Source organism: Thunnus thynnus, chromosome 5, assembly GCF_963924715.1.
Source record: "Thunnus thynnus chromosome 5, fThuThy2.1, whole genome shotgun sequence".
NCBI classification, from domain to species: domain Eukaryota; kingdom Metazoa; phylum Chordata; class Actinopteri; order Scombriformes; family Scombridae; genus Thunnus; species Thunnus thynnus.
The window spans coordinates 32,202,766-32,215,665 of NC_089521.1; the positions used below are offsets into that span (position 1 = coordinate 32,202,766).

The 12,900-nt window shown below is 38.5% G+C and overlaps 1 protein-coding gene across 2 annotated transcripts in view; it reads right to left on the reverse strand.

Annotated features, from left to right (window-relative positions):
- The window catches only part of rbl2 (retinoblastoma-like 2 (p130)), a 28,392-nt gene extending 15,780 nt beyond the window's left edge, over positions 1-12,612 (reverse strand). The window contains exons 1-6 of one of the 2 annotated variants that reach the window (XM_067590777.1): positions 12,267-12,612; positions 9,024-9,154; positions 5,947-6,147; positions 5,449-5,513; positions 3,607-3,735; positions 359-519 (exon numbers count right to left, since the gene is read on the reverse strand). In XM_067590777.1, coding sequence (XP_067446878.1) covers positions 359-519; positions 3,607-3,735; positions 5,449-5,513; positions 5,947-6,147; positions 9,024-9,154; positions 12,267-12,404 — 825 coding nt within the window. In that variant the 5' untranslated portion in view covers positions 12,405-12,612. The remainder of the gene's footprint in view (positions 1-358; positions 520-3,606; positions 3,736-5,448; positions 5,514-5,946; positions 6,148-9,023; positions 9,155-12,266) is intronic. The other variant, XM_067590776.1, reaches the window with a different exon arrangement.
- Between the last annotated feature and the right edge of the window lie 288 nt (positions 12,613-12,900).

Genomic DNA, 12,900 nt, shown 5'->3' on the forward strand with positions numbered 1-12,900 from the left:
GTAGGAAAGTCAAGGGGTAGAAACTTTTATTAGAAAAAAAACATTTACCACTGAAACCATAGTTATTACAGGAAAAGTTTACAATTTTTCAAGTGTGTCTTAAACCAGCAGTCAGGTGTCCATATGAACAGTGAAAGAGGTTTTCCTCGCTGTAATCATTCCTCCTGTTCATACTGGATATTAAAAGATCCTTCAAACGTGTTTTCAATGTAATGTGATGGAGGCCAAAATCCACAGTGTGTCCATACAGTCATTTTGTACAAAAATGTACAAAAACTGTAGAAACAGTGACCGTGATACTCCGTCGTACATTGATAGTGAAAAAAATAAACATATATTTGTGAAATGCATTAATTACCCTCTTGTGGAAGAGCTTCTTGATAAAAGGTTTCCAGAAGTGTTCTTTGACTCCTTTGGCCTCCAGCACCAGGCCGTCATGCAGCTCACACAGCTGCTCTATGAAGCAGTACGGGCCTGAGGCCGGCCTGTAGTCCTTACTGCTGAAGTCCTCTGGTAGACCTGCAGGACAGGAGACAAGACGGGGAGGACACTTAGTAACCGAAACTATAATTAACCTGATGACGGGAAGGACTCTGGTTAAAGAAAACAGTCTGACGAGTTGAAACACTTTTATTTGTTGTTTGATGGTGTAAATGTTCTTCTTCCTGTAAATGACTGAAGCTACAAAAGAGTTTTTACTGATTTCAATGACTTAAAAGAATAAATAAATGTCATTTGTCAGTGTCAGTCTCTTAGAATCAAAGGACTCCTTTGTGGATGTTGAATGACTTTCACATTTTCTTGACTTAAGAGTACCCTGTGGAGTTTTAGATCACTGGTAGCACTCTGGAGACATGTTTTTATGAGCAGGTCGCCGTTTTGTTGGCAGCAGGATACATATTTCTGACGCTGGTTTCACGCTACAGGCCTTTTTTTTTTTTACAGATACTATTTTGTTATGTGACGGTAGGAAAAGCACAGGTGTAGTTTATAAAGTGAATGATGGCTGAATTCAGTTACAGCACATACTGGCTCGCTGTCTGACTGTCATGGTTTACTTGAACAGAGCAGAGCCACTGTTCATGTTATTAGTAAGATCTGTGCTTTTATTGCTGTGATGTCTGCTGTGATCTACACCTACACACCTACACAGCGACGCACCAACAAAAGCAGTGAAGAAGACGACTACTAACAAGCAAACTTTTTCTAAAACTCAGCATTCAACATGTTTGTTACACCTCAAGGATACATGCAATGTGTTTTGATGAGAAATACTGAACATAAACAGAAACATTTGTTGGTTTTAAACTCCACAGGGGAGCTTCAAAACATTCAGATATCTGATACCATCAGTCTCTCTATATACGTACAAAAAACACCACTGAGACAACTATGCAGTTTGAATTAAAGTAGGTTAAATGTACATTATGTTGAGTTATAATGTTACATGTTCACTGCAGATGATTGGATCACCCCTTCTTTTTGTTTTGTTTTTAATTTGAACTGTTTAATGCTTATTTTATTTATAACACATGTTCTTATAGGACGGGTCAGTCAGGTTTTTCTTGCTGTAATCATTCCTCCTGTTCATACTGACCATTAGAAGATCCCTTCATAATGACCTTACAATGGAAGTGATGGAGGACAAAATCCACAGTCCTCCTTCTGTGCAAAAATGTATTTAAAAGTTTATCTGAAGCTAATATGAAGCTTTGAATTCATAAAATGAAACACAAAGAGGGAATCTGATGCTAAAAAGACTGTAAATGTGTCAGATATCCACTTGATATGACTAACTCAGACTGATGAAGCCTCATATAAGCTTCACACCAACTTTTAAATGACTGTGTGGACACACTGTGGATTTTGGCCTCCATCACTTCCATTGAAAGCACATTTTCTCCTCCACTTTCTCCACAGGAAATCAGGAGATCAACAAGGTTTCATGTCATCTTAAATTACCTGGTGTGATTTTGGGATTTTTTTCTAGTCAAACTTTTAAAAAAAAGACAGTTTCCTGTCTGAATATAATTTGAAGTGGTGTCATTTTTCATTGTGAGGCTGTCAGGGCTGCAGGGGGGGGGGGCCGGAGGACAGGAGGTTTTTGTGCAGAGCCGTTTCCTTTCTCATTAGGTTCTCCAGTACAATTACAGGGGCGAGCAGAGGAAACATGAGGTGTCAACAGGAAGAGAGTGCAGCTCTGATACACACAGCTGTATGCTCTCTCTGGGAGCTGGCAAGTTGGAATATGTTCAGCGTAAAGAGCGAAACTTTTGATTTATTTTACTTGTTTGATTTAGTGCTGTACATAACTGATAAGCAGGCTTCCTACCAGCCTATTCTTGTTTTAATTTTTATGACTATTTAATGTCATGTTTCGCAACTTTGAACTTTGAAACTATACAGCATGTGGGTGTGATGAGGTTCAAGATTTTGAACATCAAAGATTTCACAAGAGCAAAAATGGAACACACTTTCTGATCAAATATTAAAATACAAAATGCTCTTTGAGAACAAAAATGACAGCACTAGAGCATAAATATGTTACTCAGATATGATGATCTGATGTTTTGTCCAAATGTTTTCAGCAGAAACAAGTAGTGAACACAACACTGACATATCGTCACCTTTTAAGTTGATATGTTGAACTTTTTAGCAAACAGTTTTTCATATTCACTCTCTTTTAGCTCTGTGCTAAAAGAGAGTGCTCACCAGCTAGTTGATAACTGTGTTTGGTGCTGAGCAGGTAGTGTACGGTGGCTTTTTAGAGCTTTTTCTCTGAAAACATCTGCCCGCTGCGGCCGATAATGAAGCTATGAGAGCGCTGAGAGTGAACAAAAACAGTAAAGTTGCAGCCAGACGGCAAAATAATGAGCTGAAAATCTCTATAAAGCTCCGTAAAGCCGAAGGGAGCTGCAGAGTTGCTGATAATTCTCTGTAGGTTCATCACTATGAGCTACGTCGCTCACAATACACACTGTCAGTTCATACGTTGGAGTTATAAAAATATAAATTATAGATGCTTTAAATTAGATAAAACTTCAGGTCCGAACTGGGTAAAATCAAAGTGTCACACAGTTAAAAATCTGATCTGTAAATCTGTCATGTACTATCAGTCATGTACAGCACTAAATCAAACATGTTAAATAAATCAAAGGTTTTTCCCTCATTAATCCTCATCATTACTTTTCCAGATTTGGAAAAACACAGTTTTTTACAATATGTGTTTTCTCCAGATTTTCACTGATTATAAGAACCTTAAAGCAGCTATAGTGTTTATTTTTTTTATAAATGTTTCTGCTGCCCCCAAGTGGCCAAATCATCACTTGCTGCAGGTGTAAATAAGGGCAGCGGGTTTGAAGACGAGAAAGGAGCAAAGTGTATGATTGAGCATCATTTTGAAAGAGCACACACGTGATCAAAAACTTAAAAATGTAGCTACACGTATGCATCTGAATAGGAATATTTCAGAGCAGAAAGACGTTTTTGCAAGCGTGCAGACGTCTATTCTTGCTGCAAATCTCAACATACACAGACAGTCTTTTCTACGTCCCAGGGAGCCTGAGGGGATATTTCAGGAGGATGCAGCAGTACAGAGTGCGGTACCTTTAAAGTTTGGGTTGAGCAGATCTTTCCTGGCGTTGCACAGCAGCGCGTTGGTGAAGACGAGGTCGAGAGCACATAGCAGCAGATGATATGAGTTCACCAGGTCATCGCTGATCATGGGGAAGTTCCCTGAACAAGAAGATACAGAAACAAAGAAAAAACATGACACCACATGATTGTTTAATCATGTCTTCAGGCTAAGTTGGCAAAGCAAACCACACTGGTATTACTGCCAAATCTAGAGAGGCAGGTCCAAACCAGCCGCTTTAGTTGTCAAGACATCTGATACCCACTGAAGTGAGTGTGTGTATTACAGGGGCTTCAGAAGGATTGAGCCAGCAGTTTTTTATTAGAAGGAATGTCAGATGAGGGCAGGGAAAGTGAATGAGTACTACAATTTTCCCCTCGGTTAATACCTCAGAGTGAGGTACTTGGGGAGCCAAACTGTCCAAATCTGTCCAAAGAAACTTTCATGAAACCTGTTCAGACAAACAAAGTCGCCAAGTAACACCGGTGAAAACATAATCTCCATGGAGGAGGAAATAAAGGGCCGAGCGGCAGCGTGGCGACGTCCCGCTGATGCTGACAAGTCTGTGCTCGCCCTCAGATCTGTATTGTATTAGTCTGTCACGTTCTCTCTGCTTTAGAGGTGAACTCTGAACGCCGATTTTCCACCTCAGTGTGTGTTTCCTTGTGTTGTATGAGTCAAAAGTAGTATAAAGCCTTCTGTGTCTCTAGAGGGAGCTGATGACATCACTGATGATGTCACTCATCAGCATCGGCTGGGGCTGAAGACTACAAGTTGTAAAATGAAAAAAACAAAAAAAAACCCCGGCGGTGTAGCCCGCTTCTCGTCTCTTCTGGAGGCTAGCAGCTCCAGGCTACATTAGCCGCTATTAGCATAACCTACCCCAAGCTCCAGTTGCATTGTGGGTAATGATAACACCAGGTTTTGACAGAGAAGAAGAGTAGTCAGTTTCCATCTAAACGCAGCTCAAATTTTAATTAAATATCCACAAAACGATCAAAAGAAAATGTTGTGAATGTTTGTTTCCATCCACTACTGTTGTGTGAATATCAGGAGATAAACAGCTGGTGGCGCTGATTCTCCAGTCGACGGCATTAAACCGTTGCAGAGAGCGGCAGTCAAAGCTCAAACGATGAAAAACCATGTGGAAAATGTGATGGAAATATTCATGTATTAATTTGAGGAAGTCTCCTCATCGCTCAACACACATCTGATGTTTTGGTCTGTTCAGTCACATGATTCATGTACATCATCATTTATTCACTGAGTCTGTTTACATCTTCTTTTTATCCACAGATCAACTTTTACACCTCAGACAACAAACACTTTTTTTTAAAGATATTTCGATGTTTCTTTTAAATTTCCAGCTTCAGTTTCCATTCAGGACTTTTTAGGCACAAATTGAAAATTTGTTATAGGAGTTATAGGATGTTATAGGAGTACAATGTTTAACTTTAAAGGTCTTTAAACGTTAATCTGACGGGATTCAATTCAGATTTGTGTGTTAGTAATGTTACAGATCCAGTCTTGTTGGGTTTTTGTTATGTAAACGTGTCTCAGATCGATGGAAGTGAAGAAGTGTGTGTTCGTTATATTCTCTCTACTTTAGCAGCCACATGTTGATCCCTGCTCTGTTTGCTGGCCTCTTATGTTCGTTGGGACCGTTGGATGAATCACCCCTCCCTTTAAAGCTGTGTTTGATCAGTGTTTTCATGTTAAAGCCTCTCTAATAGGATCCCGCTTATTTGACACGAACCTCTGTTTGTCTTTGCATCAAAGTTGAGAGTGCAGGTAACTCTACTGTGAGTCTTTACCTTTAGCGTGGACAAACAAAACCCAGCAGAAGTTGAAGACCTCGGTCACGGTGCACGGATGTCGCCTAGAAAACAAAGACAGGAGGGAAATGAATTAAACGAGGCCAGCTACCGACCCTGAAATGATTACAATGCATCTATTAATTAATCATATACGTATTACATGGATACAAATTCATAAGTATCCAACTGTCCTGTCAAAATAGAATAAAAAAAGACCAGAAATGCTTGTTTGGAGGCTCAGAAATCCTGCTGCTGTTGCTGTGTGTGATGTAAACAGAGATGCAAAAGAGAAAATCCTAACCTGTAACTTGAGGAAACTAAGAATGTGTTTCCATTTCATCTCCACACTGAGATTAAGACTCACTTAGCTGTCACAAAGCCAACCTACTATCTGTTGTGGGCCACAAGTAGATGATTGATGAGAGCTGATAAATTAGAAATCATTTCCTGTGTGTTCTCAGTCAATCAAGGTCACGATCGTGAACGGCCTCGTACCTCTGTTTGCGGCTGCGGTGGACACGTGGCGGCTCCTCTGACGGGGCTTTGAAGATGGCTTTAAAGATGGGAACGTACTTCTTGAAGATGACGGCCGACACCGTGAAGTTTCTCTCCAGCTTCTCGGTGCCCTGACGGAAGTCCTGAGGCAGGTTGGCCATGTCCTGCCACTTCTTCATCTTATTAAAAAACTCGATCAGGCTGCAACGGAGGAACAGTGAAGAATTACACCGAGAAAATGACTCAACACTGGCAGTAGTTTGTACGTCTGACTAATCAGCGAGGAAGTAATATACACAATAGAGATGTGCCGGTAAACCGTTTCCACTATATACGCTGTGGTGAAACATTCTGGTATTAATACCAACAACCATTTCCATTACTGTCATTAAGTGGCCTGTTAGAGCCCAGTATAACTGTTATTATGTGCTGCCATTTAAAAATTAATTAAACTGTTAACACCTTGCAGATAACACTACTTACAAAGTTCCTGTACTCCCAGAAATCAATCGATTTTGATCAATTTTATCAGGAAAAATTTATGAATGAGACACAGCTGCATTTAAAGTGATTTCCAGTCAACTGTCTTCAACTTTGAACAACCTACTTGTGTTTAAACTGCTTATTGTTTACTGTTATTTCTTATGCTAAACCCAACAAAACTGCAATATACAGGCTGGTTGATGACCATAGTGTCAAGTTTCAAGTTGCACAGTTGCAGATTAATATTCTGTTGATCGATTAATCGACTTATTATTTCAGCTCTTTAGAAAAACGATGAGAACAAAAAGGTATTTTTGATGAATGTCTTGCAAACAGTTTGGCAGAATTTAAGATTTTAATTGTTAGTCCAATGTGATGCAACTATCCCAAAAACTAGTCAAACATGCAAAACACCATTTTTAACAGGTTTAATACATCATATCAGGATACAGCTGATACTATATTAGGCTAGTTTACTATATACAGTGTTTCTACAGGTTGTTTCTACAGGTTCAACGACGTAGATTTAAGACTTTTTAAAAGCACAGAATGTAATTTAGTAATTTCATGATATGACCTACAATTATTTATTGTTATATAAAATGTTTTCAGTACTTCCCAGCAGTGTATCATAATAATTTCTAATGATACAATCAATTAAATTAATGCGACCTGGACCCAGATAAGCAACAGAATAACAGATGGATGGATTAAGCAATGAAAAAATAATAATTGTAGTTTTTTTTCTAAACTCTCTTCTTGTGTATAGTGAGTGGGTGATCTTCCTCGTTACTGCAGCTAACAGTAGTGTTTCTACAGGTCTGATGGTGCCGACTGAAGCTCCACAAGAAAGGATTGAACGGCTTCCTGCGGCACAGGCTCGCTCGTAGTTTATAGATGTACAACGTCTCCCGACAGCCGGAAAATGGAAAATGCAACAACATGCAACATAAACTAATGTTACTGTCTACAGCAGGAAAGAGACAATATTCATCCTCTGCACAAGACATTTCAGACTTTAATACATTCTAAGGACTTTTTCTATTGAGGGAACTGAATTCAATGCTTTTTAAGACCTTTCAAGAACTGTGGACCCCCGACATAAATAGCTGTTTATATACTGCTGTAGATCTCTGGAGCGGTGCTGCAGGATGTGTGAAGCAACAGCCTCAGTTTTTGTTTTGCTTTATGTTTTTTTAATCTGTCTTTCATCTGTGTTGCTGAACTTTAAGATCTGTCATCTCTTCTTCTTTCCTCTTTGCAATGAAGAGCACAATGGAAATAAGCTTTTAGCCTTACTGTGTTTTTATCCTCTACAGTTTTAACGGTATGTCAGGAGTGGGTGTTTGCAGTAGAGCTGCAACAATTAGTCAATTCAATGATTATTAATCGACACATAATTAATTGCAACTATTTTATTAATCTAAGAACTGTTTTAGTTACTTTTAAGCAAAAATTACAAAATATTATCTGGTTGCAGCTTCTGAAATGTGAGGGTTTTAGACTGTTGATCGGACAAAACAAGACATTTGAAGACAAAACCATGAGCTCTAAGAGCTTATAACTGACATTTTTCAATTTTTTAGCATTTTATAGACAAAATGAGAAAATAATCTGCAGATAAGTCGATAATGAAAATAATCGGTATTTGCGGAGTTGTATGTACCTTAATGGTGTCAAATCTATTCATCTCGTTATCTTATTTTCATCAGTAATGTCTGTCTTTATATTTAGTGACAAACCAACACAGGTGAGGTAACCAAGCAGCTCAGACACAGGGTCGGCCTTTCCTCTTCATTTTTCAGAGTAATGTATATTTATTTTTTGGTCACACTAGGGCTGGGTGATATGACCAAAATCTCATTTCCCAATATGGGTAATTTCATATCCTGATAACAATACCTATCCCGATATAGCACATCTCCCCCCGTAGTCTGTCCATCCTTTGCACAGATTTAATTAAATTACTCTTCATGGCTCGACTCGAGTACTTCAACTGGTTCACTGTCTCTCCTGTGTGTTCAGCTCAGCCCCGCCTGCGGTGAACCACAGCGAGCAGAGGAGAGTAGCACGACCATGAATGACAGCAAAACGCTGCAGAGACTCTCACACTGAGCTGAAATTAAATGAGTGCACATAAGTTTGGTAAATAACATAAAAACAGTCTCTACTGTGTTTTGCTATCATTTATGGTTGCTGTCTCATCGCTTCTCTCCTTCTCTGTGCGGGTGGGGCTGAGCCCTCCGTGTGTGTGCAGCGCAGCAGAGGAGAGACAGACGGCGGTGGAGAGCCGTAGAGTTGACGACAACTAAAATTGTTGTGTTACTGTAAGTGTAATAAAAGCTTCCCAAGTAAAAAGTCAAGAGGAGTTATTTATCAATGTAATCTGTGCAAAAGATGGACTCCAAATGATGAAAAATACTGCGATAAAGAGTGCGATTTGCGTCACAACATGATAAACGATAGAGCATAATATGAAACGATGGATGTTTTTCTATCGTATATATCGTCATATCACACAGCTCCAGGTCACACATGATTACAGTGGTGCAGACAGACCTGCAGTTGAGTGCACAGGTGCATTATGGTCCTACCTCATTTCTGAGCAGCGTAGGATTCTGGTCAGAGAGACGTAGTTCCCCTCTGCGGTGCCTTTCCCCACCGTCGGCACCGAGGATCTGCAGGCCACGTAGAGCGCACAGGCCAGCCAGTGCAGCTCGCTGCCCTGCACACGGAGCGAGAGAGAGTGAATCACAGTGAAGGGGAGAGAAAAGTGAGATGAGAGTCACAAAAAGAGAGGAAGGGGAGAAGGAGGAAGATGAGAAAGTGGTGGAGGGAGAAGAGAAAAAGACAGGGAGGAACAGAGGAGGAGATCAGAGCAGGAAGGGATAAAAGAGAAGAGTGTGAGGAGGTCAGATGAGGTTAATCTTCTACTACTGAAGAAACTAAGTACATTTACTCAAGTACCTGTACTGTATTAGAGTGTTTTTTGCTGCTTTATACTTCTACTTCACTACATTTCAGAGGGAAATATTGTACTTTTTACTCCACTCCATTTATTTGACAGCTAGAGGTACTAGTTAATAATACAAAATATGACCAACAAATGGAGTATGATGTATTATTACAGGTTTAGATAAGACTTTATTAATCCTTTAAGTACATAAACATTAATAAATTAGTAATTATACTCCGATAATATAGTATATATGATTCTGAAATGGGCCATTCTGCATACTGAGTACTTTTTACTTCTGTTACTTAAAGTATATATTGATTCTAATCTTTAATCTTTTTTTAATTTTTAATTTTTTTTTACTTTTACTCAAGTAAAAGTTTGATTGCATGACTTTTAGGCCTACTTGTAAGACAGTTTTTCTACACTGCGGTGAAAACGATCTGAGTACTTCTTCCATCACTGAGTAAAAGTAGCAATACTGCAATATAAAAATACTCCGTTACAAGTAAAAGTCCTGCATTGAAAATGTCACTCCAGTAAAATTACATAAATATTATCAGAGCACAATATACTTACAGCATCAAAAGTAAAAGTACTCATTATGCAGAAAAATGCTTGTATGTAGTGCAGTATATTTTATAAACTGATGTATGTTTTGTATGTAAAATTTTAATCTGCAAAGTAACAGCAGTCAAATAAATATAGTGCAGAAAAAAGTACAATACTTGCCTCTGAAATGTAGTGCAGTGTATGCAGAGTATTCAGTAGCATTACATGGAAAAACTCAAGTAAAGTATACAGTGAGTACCTTCTACCAACAGTTTTTTGTTTGTCCTATTTGTATGTATATGTCATATATAAAAATTGTAAGTATGCTAGAAGTATGAATACTATCATATGCAAAAAAAATTAAACCTACTTTGTACATTCTTGAAGTAACATGTATATAAAAAAATTTAAGCACAGTGGTGGAAGAAGTACTCAGATCCTTTACTTTAGTAAAAATACTCCATTACAAGTAAAAGTCCTGCATTAATGATCCTATTTAAATAAAAGTACATAAGTATTATGAGCTTGATGTAGTTAAAGTATTGCAGTAAAAGTACATAAGTATTATGAGCTTGATGTAGTTAAAGTATTGCAGTAAAAGTACATAAGTATTATGAGCTTGATGTAGTTAAAGTATTGCAGTAAAAGTAGTGGTTTGGTCCCTCTGACTGATATATTATTATATATGACATCATTAGATTATTAATAGTGAAGCATCAGTGTTAGAGCAGCATGTTACTGTTGTAGCTGCTGGAGGTGGAGCTAGTTTACACTACTTTATATACAGTTAGCTAGTTTAGTCCAGTAGTTCCCAATCTAGGGGTCGGGGCCCTCCAAAGGGTCAGCAGATAAATCTGAGGGGTCGTGAGATGATTAATGGGAGAGGATGACTGTCAGTCCAAATACTACGACTTCCTGTTGTTTTTGTTGTCAGTTATCATGGTAGTTTAGCAGGTCAGACACCTGAAGAAGCTCTAAATCGTCTAAAAATATCGTCGTTGACACAGATTTGTAAAACACTTTAAGTTTTAATTCAGTTTTGGGCTGTGCCTTGTTGTATAGTCAGCCCTGTAAACATGCACAGCTTCCTTTTCTGAACCTTAATGTGACCGAGGAACCTGCCAACTTACTTAAAACTACGTATATGCCCAGCAGTGGAAGAAGTATTGAGATCTTTTACTTAAAGGACGGGTCACACTTTTTCAAGTCTGTCTTAAAACAACAGTCAGGTGCTTAAATGAACATTGAAACATATTTTTCTTGCTGTAATTATTTCTCCTGTTCATATTGGTGATTAGAAGATCCCTCATAATGCACTTACAATGTAAGTGATGGGCACAAAATCCACAGTCCTCCTTCTGTGCAAAAATGTATTTAAAGGGATATCTAAAAAAACAAAGTTCTGATACACAAATCTGTTTTCAGTTTTTTGACTTTTTCTCTAATCTTTGATTTTTGCTGAAATATTGGATCATTTGAACATTTATTGAAATGAAAGCATGTGAGAAGTTTAGAGGGAAAAATCACTATTTGGTGGAGCTGTTAACAACTCATAGACATGTGAAATGTGACCCCGACTACACACTGCTTTTTGTAAGACGTCAAAAGACAAAAAGGTTGGAAACCACTGGTTTCATCTTTAACAATGTGTTGTATTTTAAAAGCTTGTTATATTATCCATTGTGTCAAATCTTCATCTGAAAGAAATGTCAAATAAATGTAGTGGAGTAGAAAGTACAATTAATCACTCTGAAATGTAGTGGAGTGGAAGTATAAGGTAGCATCAAATGGAAATACTAAAGTAAAGTACAAGTATCTCAAAACCTTTCAGTTTATTTAATAAGCAGGTTGTGTCATTAATCATCGGTCAGTCTGCTGTATTGTGTTACACTTAGCCATGCTGGAAATCCTCCCCTCTAGTGGCTTCCTGCTTATCCACACAGAATTATGTATTACCATGTAATGTCATAACATTATAAATGTTTGCTTTAAATTAGGAGGATGTTTGTGTTTAGCATTGCAGTAACCGTTTATTGAAAGCTAGCATCACATTAATACCCGTAACGCTGGGATATTATGGCTTAAGAGGTTTAATTGGTTCAAGAAGTCATTCGAATAAATTCTCGATCTCTCATTTTTATCCCACTATAAAAATAAAAAGACAGGCAATGGACTGAGATTAAATTTGTGAAGTTAATGGATTAACCTAGCTAGCTGTAACGTTACAGTAAACATGGACACTGGCTGAAAGCTACACCGAGAAGCAGAGACGTTAGAGCAACGGCAAATACGTAAAAACTGAATGTAATAGATGAATTGTCGTTTTTACCTCTAGTGTAAAATTCCTGCTGATATTTTCATAGGTCTTCCATGCCTCATTGCTCGCCTCTTCGTCCATATTCAAACCTCGACAGAGCTCTTCAAACCCGGCTCGGGCTTTTTGTAAAAAGTCGTCCTCGTCGCTCATTTTTTTCAGGAGGTGTCTTTCTGAACAAACTTGGCGGATAAAAAGCGGATTCAGATTAAAGAGAGCAACGCCAACAACACAAACAGACGCTATTTACGCTGCTTGCACCCAAAATATAATCGTAACTGTGTTATTATCGCGCTGCAAGGTATACGGCGCTGTACAGTGTGGCCATTTAAATGTCCTTTGACTGACAGCTACTACGCTGCGTGGCCGCTGCGCTGCGGTCGTACGGAGAGACACGAGCGATAACGTCTAACGTCATTTATGGGCGTGTTTTAGTTAGAGAATACCAAAAACGGCGTATCTTACCCCAGCCCACTAAACCTGCGTAGTTGAGCATGAATGGGTGGGTCGACCGTCAGTCCAAATACTACTACTTCCGGTTGTTTTTGTTTTCAATTATCACGGTAGTTTAGCAGGACAACCATCCGAAGAAGTTTTAAACCTTCTTTAAATATCGTTGTTGACACAGCTTTGTCAAACTTTTTAAGTT